This window comes from Cyanistes caeruleus, chromosome 1 (genome assembly GCF_971803275.1).
Source record: "Cyanistes caeruleus chromosome 1, bCyaCae1.hap1.1, whole genome shotgun sequence".
In the NCBI taxonomy this organism is placed as follows: domain Eukaryota; kingdom Metazoa; phylum Chordata; class Aves; order Passeriformes; family Paridae; genus Cyanistes; species Cyanistes caeruleus.
Window position 1 is genome coordinate 135179950 of NC_141701.1, and position 22631 is coordinate 135202580.

Genomic DNA, 22631 nt, shown 5'->3' on the forward strand with positions numbered 1-22631 from the left:
GTTCTTTCTCTGTCCTGATGCCTTCAAAATCCTTGTTTGGAGATCTGCAGATGGGCATTGCATAGTTCCCAGGGAAATCACCAGCTGCTCGTTTGCACGTCTCTGGTTGCTCAGGAAGGCTGCCTGCACAGTAGCTTTTGCTTACTGGGAAAGCACAGATAGACCATTAGGCAAAGTATTGCATAATATCAAGCATTAAGATGCAATCTTGTAGACTTCTGGTAAACTGACTTTCTGCATGTTAGAGATGGATATCAGACCCATATTATTTATTTTTTCCTTCTGACCTTGTGAACTGTGTGAAGTGCAGCGAGTTTGCATAGAAATCAGTATCCTTGAGCTCTCTAAGAATGACATTTTCATATAGTGACCAAGCTGGATCTCTCACTAACTTACCAACTATTTTTTTTCGTTAACTCTGTGCTCACCAAGCCAAACCTAATCTAAATTCTTTTGATAACACCCAAACTAATGCATGCAGGAATTTCTTTGTACACAGATGGTCATGTTGTATGTACAGTGGTCAGGGTGCAGCACTGATAGTGCACAACTCCTTCTGCAGCCAGAACCTCCTCTGATTTTATTCTGTGTGTACCTGGAGCTCTGACTGATGTGCAAAGGCCCAAAGACTTTACATAATGCCATAGTTCAGGCTCTGAGAGAATTAGAGAACCTATTAGAGAGCCTTTATCCTCAGATCATTGCACAATTAGAGGAGGAAGTTTAGTACTGAGTATTTTTAATGCTCCCATGTCTGGGACTGTATATATATATATTTTTCTGTATGGCAAAAAAATGATTCTATAACTATTTTGACAATTTGTTGTAATTCAGATTAGCTATCTTTTCTAAAGCATTCAATGTGCAACAGTAAAATTGCCATTTAACAAAATTCCTGTATTTGATTACTTTTTTTCTTCCTCCATAAAATCATTGCCTTTGTATTCTTATTCATCATTGGTTTTGTCAGGGTTTCTTGTTTATTTGTTTTTGTTTTGTGCCTTCTTTTTTTTTTTTTTCTTAACAGATAGATGTTCTGATTAGCTGATTTGCTGACTACCTACTGTTCAGTACTTGACATAGGAACCTCCTGTTTATTGTTCTGTGATCAGTTACTGTACTGGTATTCCATGTCTAGTTTTTGGTTTAGGCTGTAGAAAGAGGTGGGAAAAGTTAGCTTGCCTTTTTTTTTTTCTTCTTTTCTTTTTTTTTCTTTTTTTTTCTTTTTTTTTCTTTTTTTTTGTTTTTCTCCCCTTACATATGCCTAAGGAAGCCAGTGCTGTGGTAGGGCAGTTTTGTTTCTTGAATGAATAAATTAATTTCTCCTCATTGGAGGTTAATCCTTGGCAGCTCTTTAGTGTGAAGCCTTGTGTAATAGGGGCTGTCTGGACAGTCGTTTTGTTGGGGCAAAGATGACGTCTAGGCTGCTGTTGGTAACAGTTTTGTAAGGTTGCCCTTAATTGAACAGCTCTCTTGTGTTTGACATTTGCTGTGACCTCCTGCTGTAAGCAAAAGGAGACAGTTAATGATTTTGAAGCTTGTCTTTCACTCAGAGTTGAAAATGAGGATGTTTATTTCTAGTTCCTGTCCTAACTCTCAACCATGGTTGATTTTTCACTTTTTTGTTGGTTTTGTTTTTTTGTGTTCTACTGCATCCCTATTGCACTTGAAGTTTTTACAAACATGCAGAAAAAATTATGCATGTACTGAGAACCTAGGTGTCTAAAGTTTGCTTTAAAGATACATAAAGTCTTGAGATAAACCTAGCCCGTTGTTGCAATAGCTATGTTGGTTAGTCAGAGTTTACAGACTCTTGGAAGTTAAGTTAGAAGGAGTGAAGAAAGCAATGAGGAGAATGTAGACTGTGGTGGTAAATATGGGGTGAAGAGAAAGGGCCACGCTCTGGAGCAAGAAGCAGAGGGTGTGAAGCAAGCTGTGAGGGAGGAAAACTAAAGAAATAACTGGAAAAATGGGGTGGAACTAATGTTAGCTGGCAGGGAAAGAAAAAAAATATGGACTTTCTTCTCTATTTGACTCATCACTTATATCAAACTGTAATGAGTTTAAATCTCATGGAGGATGACATTTTTTTATTTACCATTCCTTATGCCAAGTCTGTATTTGACACTGCTGTGGTAGGCAGAACCTCAAGCCTATAGAGAGGAATTTTATTGCAGAGCAGCTTTGTTGGCTTGTGGTAACCAACTAAATAATTTGTGCACTACCTCAGTCCTGGGCTCTTCTACTGAAACAGGGCATGTGACTGGTTTGTGACGGTGTCTGTGTGTGCTTACACCTCGGCAACGGTACCAAAATTGACAACTTGAGCATTCAAAGGGTGGTTGGTGGTAACTGCTTTGTCTCATAAATAGCCCAGCTGGAATGTAAATTGCTGACCTGGGGGTGAAGGCCTTTCCAGTCCATTGCAATTACTTGAGCTTTTGGGCCTCTTCCAAAGCAGTGTGTTTCAGCTAGGCATCACTGATTCTTTAATTCTGTAAAAAATAAATTGCCTTCCCTTGAATGTGTTGTGCTGTGGTGCAAAGGGATGTTTCTGTGTGATACCAAACATCTCAATCCCTCTGACTGGAGAAGGTGTGGTTCTTCATCTTGATTTAGTGAAGACTTTGCACAAAACACTTGACATTATATTTGTCTTTAAGTCCTTCTAGATTTGTATGCATAGATTTGGATTCACTAAAGATGTCTCTATGCATAGTTTATATACGTACAAGACTGCTTCTCTTTTTTTTTTTTCTCCTTCAGCATAGTTGAATAATAGTGTTCCTTCCATTTTTTATCCAGTATAAGCTGGAATTGGCTGTTTTCCTGTATGCCTTGGAATTCATTAAATAATGGAATGGTAGTTTTTCAAGCCAGCAATTGAAATAACTCTAAACATGTATACACAAGAAGAAAATGCTGAGATACTTGTTGTAAACATTAAAGTTTACTGTTAGGTCTTGGGACAACAACATTGTCTGTCCCAAGGCATTGAGTAATGCCAGGAGAAAAACTGATTTTGTGTCTAGGACAAAATGAGTTGGGACAGTGCAGTGGTTATTCCAAGATCATCCCCTGATAGTAAATATTGGTGACGGTTTGGGGTGTTTTTTTGTTTTGTTTTTGGGTTATTTTTTCCCCTATTTTTGATTTTTATAAATAAATAAGGGTGCTATTAAAATGATTAATTGTCATCTCTTTTGTTCCAATTTCTTTGGAAATTTCTTCTGTAGTTCCCCACTGAAAATCTCTCAGGAAATCCTGGAAGGCTGGAGTATCTCCAAATCACTTGATACAGTGTTTGGGTTTGAGCAATTTAATGGTAAATCTGTACAATCTTGTGGACTTTGTGTTTCTTTAACTAGAGTAGCTTTAGGTTCTTTTCCTGTATCTCTTCTTTCCTCCTGTAGCATTATGCAAATTTTTACTTTAGGTCCCAAATTGCCTAAAATGTAAGTGTGTTTGTGAGTTTCCTTTTCCTTTTCCCTCTCCTCCTAAAATTAGTTTTCAGATCTTATGAGATGAAGTGTAGAAAAATGTTACTTTTCTACATCCCTTCTTTGGATGCAGTGAGATGTGAAATTGTGTTTTTGTAGAATTTGGTAGGAGTTGGGTTGAGAGGGATCTCTGGAGCTCATCTTGTCCAACCTCCCTGTTCAAGCAGGCCCACCTAGAGCTGGTTGTCCAGGTGACTTCTGAGCATCTCCAAGGATGGAGATTCCAGAGCCTCTCTGGGTGCCCTGTGCTCAGTCAGTGGTGCTAAAAAAAAAAATAAAAGAAGTGGATTCCTTTGAGATGCAGTTTTAGAGGAGTATTTAAAATCTTTGTGATTGATGATGAGTATTTGATGAAAGATGAAATTTAAACCAAGTTAAACCCACCACAATGGAAAACTTCTGGGTTTTGCTTATACAGCTTTATGCTGCTCACACTCACAAAAGCCTGCATTTTATTCTTCAGCTGGCCTACCTGGTGCTTTCCTTTAATTTAGTTTTTTTTTGGTGATCTCTTTCCCAAAAGAGTATGAATACAAGAAACCTTGAAATCCTTATTTCCTTTACCAGGATGGAGAAGGAAGCACTGCTTGCACTACTGAATAAAGGACCCCTTAACTCTGGAAGAACATAACTTAATCATGTCAGATTTAGGAGTTCTGGACCCCAAACATCCCCATGTCCTCCTCCTCCTCTCCTGGTGCAGCTGATGCTGGTGGGTGCAGCACTTCTGTCCTGGATATGTCAGGATATGCAGTTCAAACAGACCTTTCTCTAGCTGGGGTCCCAAGTCTCAGAGAAGATTTTCCGGGAAACTAACAAAATACTCATTTATCAGTTAATTTACAGTTTGTGGTGTTCACTGCATGGCTAACGTTACTATCCTATTCTGTACTTTGCTTGGAATACATTGAAACTATATTGCACAAATTCAGTATAATGTACAGCAGAGTATGCAAGACTATTTATAGTTAAGCATTTACTAATTCTTTTAGAAATGAATTGTGTAGAGCTTTTTGACCGAGGAAGGTTTTTATAAGTAAAACATAGCAATAGCTTTCTTTCCTTATAATCAACTCACTATATTCTGTTTAAATCAACTTTTTTCTTGCTGTATTCCATAAAACAGAGTAATGGAAGGCTCTCTATGGGAATGCCAGAGCTCAGGATTGTGTTTTTGGATATTAGGGATCTGATGGCGAAAAGCAACATGGTTCTCTTGGGATCATGTAGAAGAGAACATGGACTGTCAAGATAGTTGGGACTGAATATTGCTTTAGTAATGACAAGTCCTGCCTTGGAAATAGCATTCTGTCTGTCAAGGGTTTAATTCTGTGATTAGGAAATACCACAGAATATATTCTATATTCTATCCTTATTCTATATATTCTATAGAATATTCTATAATATTCTATCCTTTACTGCTCTGAGTTTGTACAGATTTGGAAAGGTTTGCTGGAAGAAGTTTCTTGAAGTTATTTGTCTTTGTGTTGAAATCCTTAAGGATGTATATGTAATCATATGTATTATACATATGTATATATAACCATACTTATTTGTTACTCATGGAGTATGTAATTAGTACTTTGGCTGAACATGTATTATGCTTTTAGTGAGCAAATGCTTTCTATTGTAACATTTGTTTGAATAAACCACTTTTTAGTATGGATAATCCTCTTTTAGCATAATTGGAACACGGAGGTAATGCTGGAACATTTTCAGTTTGAAGACCGATGGGATAGCTGTACTATGCTACTGTAAAATCACCAAAGAAATATTGAAGGAGTCACGTGCTATAAGCATGACTATAAGATTTCTGTATGTCATCCAGTCCCATTTCTATCATTCTTCTAATGTGGTGGTATAGTAATTAATAAGACTTTAATTGCCTAAGAGCTTGCCAGCTTGCATTTGCCAGCTATGCTGAAATCCTGGCCAAAATCTTCAAAATCATGGAGTAAGCTGCAGTTGGCTCAGAACAGTGGATATAAATAGATGATATGGTGCTGAATTACAATTCATTATTGAAATTCAGCTAGTGTCTAATAAATAGCCATAAAAAGGCAACATCTTTTCCTAATAAGGGATTTAAAGAATGCAGTATTTTATTTTATTTTTTATTTAGCAAAGTTAATGTTTATCACAAAATCTTAAGATCTAGTTCAGAGTTTAGTGACTCTTTCCAAACAAAAATATTTTTCTGTTTTTGAGAAGAGTTGTGGTCTACTGTCTGGTTGGTTTCCAGTAGGAACAGTTCATTATTTTATATTGGGGTGAGGTAAAATTTGGACGAAGACAGTGCATTTTATACATAAATTGCTTTTCAAATTGCTTCAGAAATTATATTGAAGAACTGAAGTATCTAGTTGATAGTATTCTCAAAATTATTTGTGTTGCCTCTTTCCAATAATAAGGAAAATTTTTGCCAGATTGGAACATTGAAAATGGGAAGATACAAAGGCTTATTCGTGGAATCAGTTTAAACTTATCTGTGTGTGACTCCACAGCAGTACCTTCCAGAGGCTAGAATAACATCAGAGTACAATGGCAGGACATGTTGTGGCATGTGTGGAAAGAACCCATGGGAAAAATCAGGCTGGAAGGGACCTCATAAAGTCTCTAGAGTGGCCTCCAGCAGACAGCTGTGGTGTCAGAACAGGTTGCCTAGGGCTTGATTCAATCATGTCTGTGCAGGCTCCATCCATTTTCAAATCTCTCAGGACAACCTGTGCTGCTGCTCCTCCCAGTGAAAATGGCTTTATGGGTTATGGGATTCTCCTGGATCCTCAGTGCCTGCATGTGTGTTAGATCTTGGCTCTGCTTTTTGTGTTGCCTATCAGGTGGATTTGAGGTTTGCTTTTTAAAAGAAGGAGATCAGTTCCCTGATTTAAATGTTTCACCTAGGTGCTTGGGCTGTTCCTTTTGCACACTGAGAAGTTGGGTGCCTTAGAATCCAAGCTGAAATGCACTTCTTGGTGCAGGAGGTGCAGAGAGCAAGGAAATGCTGTGTGTGTTATACTTGATATCCTGTCTCCATGGAGCTTAGGCACATGAGGCAATGCCAAGTATTTGCCATGTGAGAAGTCCAAAGTCCAGCAAGCATGATATGGGGCCAAGATCAGGACCTAGCTCCTGAAGCTTTGCCTGTTTGTGTTGTGCAGCTAGAAAAGCTGTTTAATTGACTCAATTAATTAATTCTTTAAGTCTGCTCCTCTGAAACATGAGACCTGAATATGAATACTTTGGTGTTTTTTAGGTAGTAGACAAAGAGGCTATTTTGAAGCACTTTCGGCAGTGTTTCAAGTTACCTTGTACATTGCTGCCTTCAAACTAGCAGTTCTTCCGTAGTAGGTTCTTCTGAGATGTACTAGGTAATTCTGTGAGTGGTAATTTTAGGAATTCAAATTACTTCAGCCCCTAGTTAGCACTTTCAGCATCACTTGGCAGGAAAATGAGAAAAACATTCAGCAAATCCTCAGCCTAAGTAAGTTTAAACCCACTTCTGTACCCTTGCATTGTAACTTGCTGAGGTCTGTTTATGTGTCTCCTATTAAAACTGCAGCTGGATGAACAAACCAACATCCTTGAGGGCAAGAAAGCATAAAGCTATTTCCTTTCTTTTCAAGTGATGGCAATGCTGAGAAAAATGGACCTATGAGTGCTGTGCCACTGAGCTAGACTTTACTGTCTGCAGATGCAGTTTTTTCAGGTTTTTTTCTGTGTTGCAGTGAAGGATGTAGCTGCTGGTGTATTCATGAAAGGTATTAATGATGGAAACATCAGCTGTCAGCATGCTAATAAGCATCATTAATGATCCTCAAAGCAGCTAAATGACACAGCTGTTGAAAAGGCAGGATTTGCACTCTAGCCTCCTGTCTGAGCTCCTCTTTAGGCCCTAATGGATGGAGCTCACTAAGGGAAAACCTGAGGCCAAGAGCTTGGAGGCAGGTGAGTCTGTGAGAGAGTCTTCCTTTTGATGTTTGCTTTAATGTTAACAGAGCTCCAGCATGCACTGGAATTGTTTGACTAGAGTTATTGTTTTGCTGTCTAATGACCCATGACCATTTATTAGTTTCTGTCTATTACTGTAGTTGCAGTAACATCTAAAAGTTTCTAAATGATGCAGTGAAGCCACTCTGCCTTCCTTGGTTACTCATAGGTGCAGATTTACTGATAGGTTAACCTTTTCATTTTTTACTGTTTTCAAGGTGTTGTTTGTTAAGTGTTGCAATTTTTTTTTTGTAAGCCAAGTGTCTCCATGTGTAGATATTAATATCCTACTAATGTACTTCTGCTATTTCATAAGCCAAGTCTTGTAACCAGTTCTTTTATGGGGTTCTCTTTATGGCCTCTGGCACAGAGCTTGGTCTCTGGTCTTTATTGAGCAATCCAGACCTCTGAATGCTTTATATCATTCATAAAAAATTAGGCCATTTGCTAGCATCCAGCCTAACAATTAATGGGTATTAACTCTTTTTTTTTTTTTTTTTTTTTTTTTTTTTTTTTTTTTTTTTTTTTTTTTCCTATGAAGAAGAAAATCCCCCTCGCGTTCGCGGGAGGACCGATAAGAGAAACAGAGGAGTGTGAGGTTAAACGGAAGGAGATGTGTGACACAGCGAGGATGTGTTCAGCATCCTCGGGGCGGGCGGCGGCGCTGCCGCAGCCCCGCGGCCGCCGGAGGGAGCGCTCCGGGGACAGGCGCTGTCCTTGGCGGGGCATCCGCGCCTCTGCCCTTCTGTTCGCTGGGGCTGCAGCATCGATGCTATTCTGAGTGTCCAGCGGAGTTCTAAAGGTTCCGTGGGGCGTTGTGTGCAGGGCGAGAACAAGAGTCTCTTTCTTCTGCCGGCTGCCGGTTTCGAGAGCTGCTGGCAACTTCTAGCGAGGGATAAAGTTGTGCTTTTCCCTACTCGTTCTATTTCTACGGCTGACGTTTTGAAAATTTTGAACAAATATCTCCAAAGGGCACCAAATAAGCTGAAAATTATTAAGATTCAAAGATAGGAAGTACAGCGATGTCAATATTAAAACCACAATTTTGTTTATTCTTTCTTTGGTGGCTTAAGCTAGTTAGTGAAGATCAGTCTCAAGTTCTGTTGCCCACTCCCTCAAAGAGAACATCATTTGGCCATGCAGCACTGCTGGACACGGTTATTATGACAATGGCATTTCTTTATTTGTGATTCTGTACTAAGCTGAATTTTAAGGATATTAAGTTTTCTCCCCATCTTCACATTCTGTCACTACAAGGATTTAATTTCCCTAGTGCTCAAAGAAACACACGGTATGACTGAAGAATATCAATAACAGTTCTTTATCAACTCTTTTAAAACGTTACTATTGTTTTAAAATCAAAGTTCACCAGAAACACAGAGCAAATCAGGTACTCCAGCCAGTCATGCTAATTCCTTAGGTGCAATGCACCCTTTGAATTCAGACACACAGAAGTCCTCCTGACCCTCAGTTTACTGATCAAAACAATGTTTTTCAGCTTTTCAGGATTTGCACAATTTTTTCCCTGATGGGCTTATTTTTTGCATGTCTTACATTTACTCTGGAAGATGAAATGCAATGGTAGTGATAAAAAATATAGACACTTTTTCCTTTTGAGGCTATGCAATGGTATTTGACATACAGAATTAAAGCATAAATGTCACTATACTGTAGCCACCTCACAGATTCAGTATTTTATTACAGACCTCTATGTAAAGACTATGTGAGATTTGACATGTCCAGTAACTTCTAACGTGATGTGTAGCAACTTGAGCCCAAACCCCATCTCCACACCTTCGTCCCCTTACTCACTTTAGAAAGATACAGACATTAAACATACTTTCCTTTTTGAAGTAACCAGCCTAAATGTACAAATTACTAATGTAGGACAAAAAACACTGAGGCATAAAACCTAAAACCTTGTGTCTAGTTATTCTGTGATTGAATATCACATGAAACATTCAAATATAGCAAAGTTAGCTATTCATTGTACCCAGGCAAAGCTGCATTGCTTTGACTATAGTAGTTCACCTAATATCAGATATTAAATCTGAACTGATTAAATGTGTAATTAGTTTAGTTGATGCATTGATTTTAAAGAATTTCAAACTACTATGTGTATACTAATAAAGTGCATTTTTGCATTGCAGCAAACATGAGCAGAACTTTTTATTCATCATCCCAGCCCCCAATTTTGTTTTACATAGCTGAGTAACTGTAAGACTGAGACTTTCTGTCATGTGGGAGCATCAAGAAAAATGCTTGTAGTACACTAAATGGCTTTTTTTTTGTGCTAAAGATGTCATATTGTCAAACCACAATTTTCCTGCATGGTTAAATATTAAATGACAGCAATTTGCTTGTTGATTGTTGAGAATTGTCAATACAATATTTGGGGTTTGGTGATTTACTTATTTATTGATTTATTCTCCAAAAGAACTTCTTTGTTGCCATGGTCCAAAGATTAACTCTAGCAAGACAGTAACTGATGGAACTGGTTCTTTATAGGTGCTTTTATTTTTAACTTTGGGGATAATGCTACAAGTTCTCAGGAGCAGAATTAACACTAAGCTTCTTTCTGTAGTAGTACTGGCCTGCCTTCTGTAGCTCGTAGGAGGTGCCATGCTGGACAAGCAATGCTGAGTGAGGGATGTTCTGCACACATCTGCCTCTTGCAGCTCTTCCCGTAGAGCAATCAGGAAGTTTTGATAGTAGCACTACAGAATGACTGGAAAACAGGAGGCTGCAGAATTCAGTAGCTTCTGTTAACTGTGAGCATTTGCTTTTCTTGTGCATAGGGTAACATGACCTACTGATGTGACCATTAACTGAAAGAGTTGTGCAAGTTGCTTTGTGAAGTGGGGCAGGAAGGTGGAAGTGACAAGTCTGTAGCTAATTGTCAGAAATTGGAGGATGTCACAATTGAAATACTCTCCATTGTTTCTTTTCCTATAGTTTGCTACTATCAGAGATAATAAGAAAGCAAATAAATAGTAAAGTTTGAAATTTGCAGCCTGCCTTGAGTTTTATACAAATTGGTAGTTCCAGAGTAGTTACACCCCTGACTTCTATTGCCGTCTACCTCCAATTCTGTTGGGGTTTTAGCTCTGCAGTACAGAAAATAATGTTTCATTCATGTTTTGTCATCAGCTTGAGTTCCTCCTTGTCTCCTGAGACCCCCATATGAGTGTATTTGCAGAAGAACTTGATAGTTTCATAACCTATTTTTTACAAACAACCTGTACCTTTATTTCCTTGAGGAATTCCTTTCAGGTGCAGTGTTAGGGTTGCCTGTGGCAGGGTGTACACATCCTAAGTTGCGCCAGTCTTTACCTGCACTGTAAGGGAGGCTTGGAGTGCATTGGCAGTGCTGCTTCTAGAAGGAAAAAAGGGCCCCTGGATGCAGAGCCTGAGATAGAATTGTATCACCTTGTGCTTGATGAAAGCTTACTTTGAACAAATGCTGTCCATAAGATACACTTCTGCTGTATCATTCAGCCTCTTACTATAAGGGGATGTTTTTTATAATCTTCTTCTTCAGTTTCCTTTTTTTAGTTTTTTCCCCTCCAGTTTCCATCATGAGTATGTTCAAAGTAGTTGGTGGTGGTGCTGATTATGACAGAAAGCCAAGCAGGAAGTCTGGGACTCATATGCCATGCTTTGAGCTCCCTTCTGACAGTATGAAATGAGTGAAACATCCAGACTGTCTCTCATTGCTTTATCTGGGTTTTTTTTTAAACGTTGTTACAGTTTTATCTCCTAATCTGGAATCTTGTGATACCAGAGAGAGAAGCTGGTGTGATACAAGAGTCTTGAGCTCTGTTCTTTCATGCAGCACATCTGCTTCGTGTGCTTAAGTTCACTTAAGTTTATTAGCAGTGGTGTTACAGGCTCCAGGCTTTCAGCATAGATTTCTTTTACCTGTGTCATGAAGTACTGTTTAACAAACATTCAAAAATCATGTTTATTATCAAACATAATAGTTGAATTACAAGTAGAAACCAAAATGGTTGCATGAAGCATAAATATTTCTTATCTTTGGAGACGATGAAAGAAAATACTTTTGAATAACAGTGTTTTACTAGAATGAGTAAAGGTGAAATGTGAAGATTTGTGGACTCAAGATGCTAAACATCATGCTAGGAACTAGTAGGGCATCAAATCTTATAAACATAGCCTCTACATCCAGATTCATAATGAAATATTGAACCTGAGAGATGGCTGCAATGTAGGGACAATCTGTCTGAATACCTCTATGCTTTAATTCTTCATGTCAAATATTGTGGTGTAGCCTCAAAAGGAAAAAGTGCCTGTATTCATACATTGCTGCTGTTGCCTTTCTGTACTACAGCAAGTGTAAGAGACGACAAAAATAAACTGAGGGTCAGGTGGACTTGTGTGCATCTGAATTTGAATGGTGCACTGCACTTAAGGAACCAGCATGACTGGCTGGAGCACCTCATCACCTCTCTGTTTCTGGTGAACTTTGATACCATAACAGTTGATAGAACAGTTGATAAATAGCTGCTATTGATATACTTTGGTCATACTGTGTTTGTGTTTCTTTGAGCATTTGAGAAATGAAATCCTTGTAGTGACAGAATGTGATGGGGAGAAAACCAAGAATCCTTAGAATTCAATTTAGTATAGAATCATGAATAAAGAAATGCCATTGTTATAACAACTGTATCCAACAGTGTTGTATGGTGAAATGAAGCTGTTTGAATTTCTTAATTGAATTTTCATACACAGCATATTTGGATTCTTTCCACACATAAGCTTAGTTCATTTTCCTGCATGCTGTAAGATTAAAGCATATCAACATTAGGGACTTTTTAAAACTTTTAATTCTTAAGATGTTGTGCACAGATTGATTTCCACACCACCACCACTTCATGTTTTTTTATGAGAGAAGTATGTATCCTTAAATTCTATTCCTTACATGTGCTAAAGCCTTTAAAATACGTTGCTGAGGTGTTTAACTGTTTTGCAGAGTACCCAATTATATTCACATATATGCAGGTCTGTCATTCCTTAGTTTCTCTGCCTTGTCCACTGTGGTATTTTAGTAGCCTCTTTTGAGTTCTTGGGTTTTTGTCTGGAGTTAACAACTGCACAGGATGGATTTTCAGTCATTCCTGGTATGTTTCTTGAAGTGACAACAAGTAAGTAATGTTTTCTCTTTCTGAGATGTATAGATCTGGATGCAAACAGGACACAGGTTTTATACTGTCTGTCTACATTTATTAAAGTACTCTTTAGCTGTGAATGGGGATGACTGAAGCACAGCCAGGAAAACTTTATTTGATATTTGGATGATTGCCATGAATAGAATTCGACTAACACATGTCTTTGTCTGTTGTTGAAATTCAACTTTAAAAGGATTAATTTCTCAACTCTACCCTGCTGTGCAGAATCCTGAATATTAACAGCTTTTCTGAAGGTTAGTGGATCACTACATTAACTGGTTTTTGTTCAGCTATGAATTGCTCCTTAATAGGAGTATTTTTGGTACCAAGTGTTGTGTTTGAAAAAAATGCAAGAAACAACTTCGAGTTCTCATTTTTATTTTTAAGTACAAGGGTATTACAGTTGTGATAAAATTTTAATTACTTTGGTGGTTAATAACATATTACTGATCATCTTTAAAATAGAAGTATCTATCTTTCAGCAAATTCTATCTTCACTAACATAATGTAGTGTGCATTTCAGTGTTGGAGCAGCTGCATTTTCACAGAGGATTTGGATTTTACATAGTTCAGTACTGCATCATCAGCAGAGTGCTCAGATCCTCTGCTGGTTCTTCAGTGGGGCTGTGCTAACATGAACTTTTTAACCATGAAGTTTTCTAGTGCAGGTAGAAACAATGCATCTGTCTTTCCCTGTGTGCTCATGAAATTTCTTGATTTAGAGTTTGCTTCTTTAGTCTGAAGCCAGAGGAAATGGGAAGGAAGATTTTCTGTTTGGCTGTGTAAGGCATTTCTGTACATGCTGCAGCTTCTTTGAAAACTTGTCACTGCTTGCTGTAGCATCAGTGCAGATCTGCTGCTGATAATAAGAGGAGCATTGGAAGACTTGCTTCTAGTCTTTTACTGCTTTATCAAATACAGATACTCTGAATTCAGTGTGGCAGATAGAGGGAGGGTACAGCACTCTGTACTTTGTTTCCACTGTCCTGTCTTTAGTGGTACTACTCGAATGAAAACACGCCATGAATGTTAGGAAGGATTAGCAAGACTTATTTTCATTTGAGAGCTGTGTGAAAATTAGTGGTCAAGATAGTGCTAGGAAACTTATTCTGAATAAGTTAATAGGAACAGAGAAAAGCAGTCTTTGTGTATTTGTCAATTAATCACATTCTCCTGAGATGTATACGTGAAGACATTAAATAAAAACATTGTTTTAGTAAGTCTTTACGAGCAGATTGAACACAAGGTAAAACAGATTAAATTGTGCCTTGTTGACAGCTGGCTGAGGAGTCTAGACATTCTTCCTATGACTCAGTTTCTGCATTTTCTAGGAGTAGTCAACTTTCTACAATGTTTTAAGGTGTGTCCATCAAGACTCTTATACAGTGTATGGTGCCCTTTTACTCTCTTTCACTGAGGGTAGGCTTTTCTTGCTCTTTGGTTTTTGCCATGCAGTTGTGGTTAGATTTCTATGGTTAAGTGTGACTTGGCAGAGTTAGGTTTATGGTTGTACTCAATGACTACAAAGGTCTTTTCCAACCCAAATGATTCTATCCTGAAGAATTTTAAGGAGTAACAGAGATGGAAACCATATGAATTAATAATAGCTTTATGACTTATCTGATTGCTGAAAATAGTTCTTTCCTTGGCTGCATTACTGATTTCAAGGTACCATAGCTAAGTGCAGATGTTCCTGTTCACTGTAGCTAATGTACCACTTGTGTTTGTATGTGACTTTCTCATCTCTCCGGGGTGCATCTGAAACAATGTCAGTGGTGCAGAGGTGTGTGAGAAACACCATTTGGATGCTTTCATATATCCAAAATGGAAGCTGATCAGCTCAAAATTGAAATGAATTCCATTAGGAGGAATTAATTTCAAGCAGAAAGTATGTTAAGAGCTACTTCTGCTTACAAAAGCGCACATCATTGCTGAAGGGGCTTGGAAGGATTTCAGATCTGCTTGTGCTTTTGCATTAAATGAATGATTTCTGGTGTTTCTATTCCTCTGCCCTTGCTCCATTGCTACTGTGTCTTTTTTTGCCTTTTCCCATCATATTGCCTGTTTGTCCTAGGAAGAGTCCTTGAGCCACTGCCTTCCTGCATGGGTGGCTTCAGGTGTGCTCTGTGCTCTGTTCTGTGTCTGCAGGCACCGTCTCTGCTTGGTCCATGGCTGGGAAGTGGAAGCAGGCTCTTCCCAGTTTGCACTGAACTATGCATTCAATTAGCTACATGTTATATTGCTCACTGAAGCATAACTTCCAGTTCAACAGAGCCCCCTTCTCACAGGGCAGCTCTCTGACTTGCCTTTTGCATGCATGCTGACAGATTTTTGTGTCATTTGTGCCCTGTTTGAATTCTTGTTCTTCATGGAATGGGAAGCAAAGAGGGAAAACACATTTTTACAAATTTTTGGGTTTTATTACCCAAGTGTGGTGGTGGAGAGGAATCTTCTCCAGGTCCCAAGTATTATTTGGGCAACAGGCCCAAATGAAAAACCTGTTCAGGTGCCAGGAAGAGCTTGGCTGAGAGATGCGGAGGCTTGGTGAGCGCCCTGGCCCTGCACCTTTGTCTGACCTGTGTCTGACCACCATGGTCAAACTCCTGTACCTTCCAGGGTTTTCTGAGAAAAATGGTGTGGTCTCATCTTGGAGACTTAATCTGAGTCTTAAGATGCAAGTGGACATGGGCAGGAGAGTATAAAGCAAAATGTGAGCCTTGTAAGACCAGGGCAGCTCAGTTTTCTGAGATGTATAGAGAAGTTTTAGCATTTCTAATTTATTTTTAATTGTTAATCTTTTTATTTGCCATTAAATTAATCTTCAGCTATTCTATGTTATTAATTTCCTTTCTTTTCATATCTGTTTCCTATGGATTAACAGTATTATTCATTCAAAGGGTATAGCTATCAAATATAATGAACAAATAATTTGATGGTCCAGAACCCTTTTATAAAATTATTACTTTTAGGAAATAGGTTAAACAGTTAATAGGTTATAGTGAGACAGTAAGAAAGAATTGAGCAACATATCTCTCCTTGGTTTGGTCTACATTAACTCCATCATGTTGCTTGCTCTAACTCTCACCTCTGCCTGCAGCACCTTCCCATCCCACAGTTAACTGCCTCTTTCTTGTTGTGAGCAGGAGAAATCTTGGTGAGGCCATTTGGGGAGCAAGTCAAGATCTCTAAGGTCAGTTGGTGGAAGGCTGCTTAAACTTCTGCCACTGGAGATTGAAGGTTACTGTGTCAGTCCCATGCTGGAGAGTGAATAGGTGATGCAATTCTTGTAATGCATAACTTCTCTGCCTGAAAGTTGAGTCCATGTTTATACATTTGAATGTTTCATATTTAAAAATAAGAGCAATTATCTGTAATGGCACACTAAATAAACTGTATTTTTCCCTCTTCAGAAACACTTTTCCTCTGGAGAATTGAGCAGCAGCAGTATAAGGCAGTTGCTCTTTTCAGAATATGTGATTTCTTTCCTGGCCCTGAACTTTTATCTTGCTGAAACAAATATTTTACGATTAAGAACACTTGGTCACATCTGGTACATCTTAAAAAAGGTTACTTTTCCAAGAATAGCATGCAAACATGAAATCAGAATCACAAGCAGATGTTTGCTAATATGGCCATAGATAACCTTATAGTTTCATGTTTAATTTTTATAAATAACCATCTGTAAGGAATGCAGATTAATAGAGAACAGAGATAATTTCTTTCAGTGTTAATATGTTAACTTTACTCTGTTGCTGACATTGTACTTATTACTATAAAATAGCGTTATTTATTGTATAAAATTGTCAGCTGCTGGTTACACGAAAAGAAACATTATTATCATTGTTCTTTTACAACCTGGAAATGTTTGCTTTTCTTTAAAGAACACAGGATGATTATCTGTGTCAAAAAGACTGGTAATTTTGGCATAATTATTTAATTCATTGATAAATTACTTTTACAGATGCCAGAATGCTGTGGAATAGAGGGAATTTCTGGCTTTTTGTTTGCCTTTGCATTTTTAGTGAGCTTGGCATGGCTCTTGCAGTTGGGCTGGTAAAAGTGAGGTATTTGGTCCTTGACTGCTGGCCTCAAAGAAGCATATTTTAGTTTATTAAAAAATAAATCTGTTTCATAAGGCAGACCAGTAGCCTTTTGTTCTCCTCTTATAATATTCTCCTTTTAACTTACTTACATTAGTTTTGGCTAGTTCAGTGTAGAGATGCAGCTGACAATACTTTTCCTTCACTGAAAAGCTTGTTTGTCACTGCTGCAGCAGGGAACAAAGGCGTAAGCCATGCTGCCACTGCCTCTGCCCTTCCAGAAGGGTCCTTGTCACAGCAGGACCTTAATTGATGGCAAAATGTATTCAGATGCCATCATAGGGAAGGCATGACATGGAACAATGCCAGAAGTGTCCCTGAGCAGTAAGAGCTGTGGTCTCTGGATGCTCCAAGCATGAGGCACTGCCACCTGCCTCTACTGGATACAGTGCATCATGTCTTTAGGGCAGCTCTCGGTGGTTTGGGGGCTCGGGATGGCTGCGACTACTCATGAATCTGAAAAATGATTGTTGGCAGAGGCAAGTTTGGGGAGGAATGCAAGCTACCAAATCTGCTTACTCAGAGGATGAGCCTTGTAAGGGAGAGGGGTGAAGTTGTTGGTGTGGTGCTGCCCAGGCTGTGCCACTCGCAGGACCCCGCAAACCCCCTCCCCTGGCTCCAGAGACCTGTGCAGGACCAGGCAGCAACTGGGCAGGTGGGGAAGGGCGAGAAGGGTTAAATGCCAAAACAGGTAAGTGTGAGCAAGCAGTTAATCCATAGAAGATATATGTTTGGGGCTTTTTTGGTGTGTTAATTTTTTTCTTTTATTTTTAAATTTAGAAACTTTGAAACTTCTCACTTGATGATAATATTGACATTCCTCAGAAACAGAGAGGCACACAAGTAAAGCAAGTACATCTCAGCATCCAAATTTGTAGATGACGTAAAAGAACTGTTTGGGAAAGATAGCACAGCACTGAGAATTCATTAGAGCATTGCTTGCATTATAGTTAAAATACCTTCAAAGAGAAACTAACAATTGAACTAAGTTCAGAAGCAGAAGAGCCTTGCAGGCATTAGGGAAGGGGTGGGTAGAAGCTTATGTGTTAGCAAAATCTCTCCAGCTAGAATATTATTTTACATCCCTGTTCTGTAGTTTGCTCCCTTGGTAATTTACAAATGGAAAATAAAATTCAGAATTATAGCTGATTAGATATTGTGAGTTCTCAACAAAGCATGTTTGTATTCTGTATGCAATTATTACAGAGTTGCTGGGTACAACTTGGTAGATGAATTTGAGTTATCTTTTGTGTTCAAGCAATTTAGTCTCTTCTGTTTTGTATGAAGAATGAACTATGTTCTCTTCCAACTACAGCACTCTTTAGATAAAGGATATTTTATGCTATTTTTTTAGCCAGTAATTATTTTTCAGTTTTATAGTGAAAATTAACCTAATTTAATTAAATATAGACTGTACAAAATATTTTGATTTTGCCAGTTGTGATTGTGTAGCCTGAATTCTGGTTTAAATAAGCAGTGTTGCTATTCTCAGTTCTGAAGACATAAACCCAGCTACTTTCTCTGCCTCCTTTAACCTTCTCCTGGCTGACTTCTTTGTACGTGTTCAAGTACTTTGGCCCTTTCAATTCTAGATGTGAATCTGTGGTTCTTGCTAACAGATTGTCTGGGCTTGTTCTGAAAAATGATGTGGAGGCAATACTGGAGCATTTTGCCAGTGCCCTGCTCTTTTATCATGGGAAACTGGGGCAAGGAAAGGCAGAGGCACTGGGATTCTGCCTTTTGCTTTCTCTTAGGGTAGTCAGAAGCTCACTAATGCAGCCAACCTCTTGCAGGTGTGACCAATGACTCCCTACTGTCAAGCAGTGTTCTTAAAAGTACTTTTGTTTTAAAATTTTGAGATCATAGGCTGTGTTTATCAGCCTACAAGGCTTGGTGAATATGAAATGTTGTCGTTAAGTTTGGGAAATATCCATTAAACTACTTAGACACAAGTTAAAGGGCAAATTGTGTAATTATGTCTCAGCCTTTCAGTAGATCCACATTAGTTGCTTGGTGTACTTTTAATAACGGTCATTATTTCAAGACATTGTCACTTTGAACTTAAATCACATTAATGGCATTGTTAATCTTTAAACTCACACTGTTCTTGAGTGATTTAAATAATGTTCTTTTTTATTTTCTTGCTTCTAGATATAATGTTTTATTTATTGAAATGACTAGAACTAACAAACAGATGAAGCTTGGAAATGTGTACTGGTGAAATAAAGCTGAAATAAAATTTTAGAAAGGCTGAGAGCTCAGAATTTCTTTGGGAGTGTGTCAGTTCTGCCCTGTGATGAAAGGGTAGCAGATGCTTTAAGAAGTTGGATCATCTGCTTGCTAACTTGTGGCAGAGTTGTAGAGAGAAGACCCAGGTGTGAGAAGTATGAGACCAATTATGTGAATAGTTGTGGTTAGATCTATTCCTAACACAGTATCTAAATACTGCCACTGCAATGTATAATATAATCAGGTCTGAAGGGTTATACCATAAGCAGATTCAATTAAAAATGTACAGATTTGCAGTCTTTGGCCTGTAGAATGAACAATTACAAGGCTACAAAGCACCTCAGTGGGTACTTTTGGATTTTATTTCTGCACATGACCGGATCTTAGTGCTGGACTCCCCTGTCCAAAAATATGTGTTCCCTGTCTTCAGAGTGGATGTACCCTGCAGGCATCTCTGCCTGGGGAAGGGGTGAGGCTGTGATCCACCTGGAAGCTGCCTGCAACTGGAGGGGACCAGTTGGCCCAGACTCCAGCATTTTATACTCTTGTGGGCAGACTGTACCAAAGTCAGTCGCAGTCATCACAGCTTCCCCATCTTTGGAATGCATTCATTTTGTGGACATAGGGACAGTTCCTCCTGCAATTCCCACCTGGCATTCTAATCTTAGGAAAAATCACACTGCCAATCAGAGACAATTGCAAGGGAGTGGGTGCACGTGTGTGGGGAACAGGACTCAAAGACCTGACTGTTCTTCCTTGCTGTCACCCAGCTGCTGCAGGGCATTTCTGCTGGGTTAAAAATATTTGGTTTTGAGATCATTGCAACATTTTTCTGAAGTGAATAGCTGTTAAATTGCTCATACTTCCAGCTTTAATTGAATTTTAACAAACAATGTTTTGGTTAGCCTCGATGAAGTGCTGTTTGCAGTGCTGTTTTCAGCTGTGGCTGTCTGTGGGAGGCCAGCAGTGCTGGTTTCCAAAGGGCCTTCAGCACACTCACTCTTGACTCACTTCTTTCCTGTTTTAGGTTTCCTGACGTTCCCGTGCTGTGATGCCCCGGAATGCCTCATGGCAGAGCCGCCCGGCCGCCCCGCTGGAGCGTGGCGCTGCCCTGTAGGGAGCTGGGTAGGTGAAACCTCATCCTCGCTGTGGAAAATGCTGCCTGCCTGCACAAGCTCACCTGTCTTCACAAACCCAGTGACATGGGATGGTCTCATCAGCCCCTTCCTGTGTGTCTTATCTCCCTCACCTGGCTTCGTGTACATTGGGGGATGCCTTGTTGGGAAGTGGTGGGTGCATGTGGTTCTTATTTCTGACATGCTTTGGGACAGCTTCCTCTGGAGAGATGATTATGTGTTAGATGGATAGGGAGGATATAAAGGCAGAACTAATAGGAGTTGGAGAGGCTCACTAAGTTGTGAATTATGCCTTCATTGTCTGTTTTATATGTATATATAAATATAATATGAGCATTGGGGTGAGGAAGGTGGATTAGAGGATGTGCATCTGAAATGCACTCTTGCTCTCCTATTTAAAAAAAAATTAATTTCTGGATATCTTTTTTTTTCTGTTATGATTTCCTTCATGTGCTGTGAGCCCCATCACTTCCTCTGTGTAATGCTAAAATTTGTTAGATGTGGCTGCCTTTTATGAAATAATTACTTTCTATGTGGTACTCCAGCAGTATCATTTTCCTCTTGCAAAACTAAGGTGTGGTGGATGGCTGGGACCTCCTGTTTGACCCTCTAAGGCAGGCATTTGGCTGTTTTCAGTGCCTGAATTGGACTTGGGCCTTTCTTTATGATTTTATCACTGATCACTATGTCTGCTGGGGAGTCTTGATGAGAAACAGAAACTCTGCTTACAATTCTCATACTTGGAAATAAATCTAAATATTTACATGTTCATGTTTTTTGTTTTATAGATGTTAGAAATTAGACTATTTTATCTATTGATAGACAGCTATTAGACAGAACTGTGGACTTCTTGACCTAGATCCTTCTAATAGCCCTGGCAAGAAGTCCTGTGGGTCTAAGGGGAGTCTCTAGGAATTAATCCAGCTGTCCAAGAAGAAGGACAATTAAAGTACTCATTGACATCTGTTCATTTGCTTTAACTATCTACTTGGACAAGAAGGAGGAGAGGTACCTGAAATGAAGAAATATTCTCTCTTTGGTTTTCTACAACAAAGAACTGTCTTGGGCAGTCTGATGCCTGAATATGCCAAGCAGAGTTGAGAAGAAATTATCCTGTTTTATGTAGATAATGCAGTCTGATGCTGGGACAGTTCCTCAGACCTTTGGTTTAGGAAACTTGTAGATTACTGATGGACTGTTGCCTTTTGGATATCATTTAGGCTCTGGCAGGAATGCATTTTGATTCTCTGGATTCTGCAAGGCCAAATACTAATGTTTTTGATCTACTACTGTAGTTGCTTTAGCAAGTGCCATCTCACTTGTTCTGTGGTGGGCATGTATCCTTAGTGTCTGAATTAATGGGTAAAGATGCTGCTGATTTTGAAAAATAATCTGATTCCCAGGAAATGATCTTTCAAAGCCATGTTGTTAACTGATTATTTCCTGTCTTGTCCCATCATCTCGCTCGGGAAGAGATGACTGCGAGGAAGAGACTTTTCTGTCCACAGGCCCACAAATTCAGCGGAATTCTGAGCCTGCTGCCCTCCCTTCCCCTGGGGTGGAAACTACATGGGTGAGAGATCTGTCTGCACAGTCAGGGCTAATAAGTTATTTTGTTAAACTGGCCCACTTCATGATCTTGAAAGCGCTGTCTGTGGGCTGTTGTTCTGGTGTCTGAGGGCTGGTGTGCTGGGGCGACCTCTCTGGGAGGATTTGCATCAGTGATGGGGGATTGCTGTTGCTGAGAAGAATTGTGAGGAGTTGTGTCATCCATGTTGATGTGAAGCTTCTTCTGAAACCACTGTCAGCAGAGCATTATCAGTACATTGGCAATGATCACTCGAACTGATGACCAGGTCCTGTTCAGGAAATAAACATATTGAGGTCTGAGGATGCAATCTGTGCCCCTACAGGGACTGTACTCTTGTTTGCCTCTTGGATAGATGATGTCAGCAAGCTGCTCCTCTCGAGATCAGTGGAATTAACTTGTCATCAGGTGTTGTGACGCTATTAGCTCAAATGTTTGAAGCTGTTTCTGTTCATCATGCTTTGCATTCATTACTGGCTGTCTTGAGACAGGCTGAGTTTAAATTCACCTTACTGCTGTGTTTGTAGTTCTGAGGGACAGACTCTGAATCTCTGCAATTCATCTTTTTTGAACCAGAAGTATTTTTTTAAAGTAGGTTTAGTACTTGAAAATTACTTCCCCTTTGGGATTTTGCTTCCAGCCAAAGCTGGGAGATAGCAAAGGTTTGAAGTGGAGTCTGTGAAGGTGGTGTCTCAGCCTTTCCCTCTATGTCTGGTTAGTGACACTACAACCTTTTGCATCTGCTTTAAGGAAATACTTTTTCAGGTTTTATTTAAACTCTTTCCACAGTTGATCATCCACTTCATTAATTTTATTTGGAAGAGGGTGGACGTAGTTCAGTAGAAATTTGCCTTATGTTTATTTTTAATGGTGAGAACACTTTGCAGTAGTAGCTTTTTTGG

The 22631-nt window shown here is 39.1% G+C and overlaps 1 protein-coding gene across 29 annotated transcripts in view; it reads left to right on the forward strand.

Annotated features, from left to right (window-relative positions):
- KIAA1217 (KIAA1217 ortholog) overlaps positions 1-22631 on the forward strand; it is a 361365-nt gene that overhangs the window by 1131 nt on the left and 337603 nt on the right. For all 29 annotated transcript variants that reach the window (XM_086860806.1, XM_086860862.1, XM_086860878.1 and 26 more), the window contains exon 2: positions 20033-20130. In XM_086860806.1, the coding sequence (XP_086716932.1) occupies positions 20067-20130 (64 nt within the window). In that variant the 5' untranslated portion in view covers positions 20033-20066. The remainder of the gene's footprint in view (positions 1-20032; positions 20131-22631) is intronic.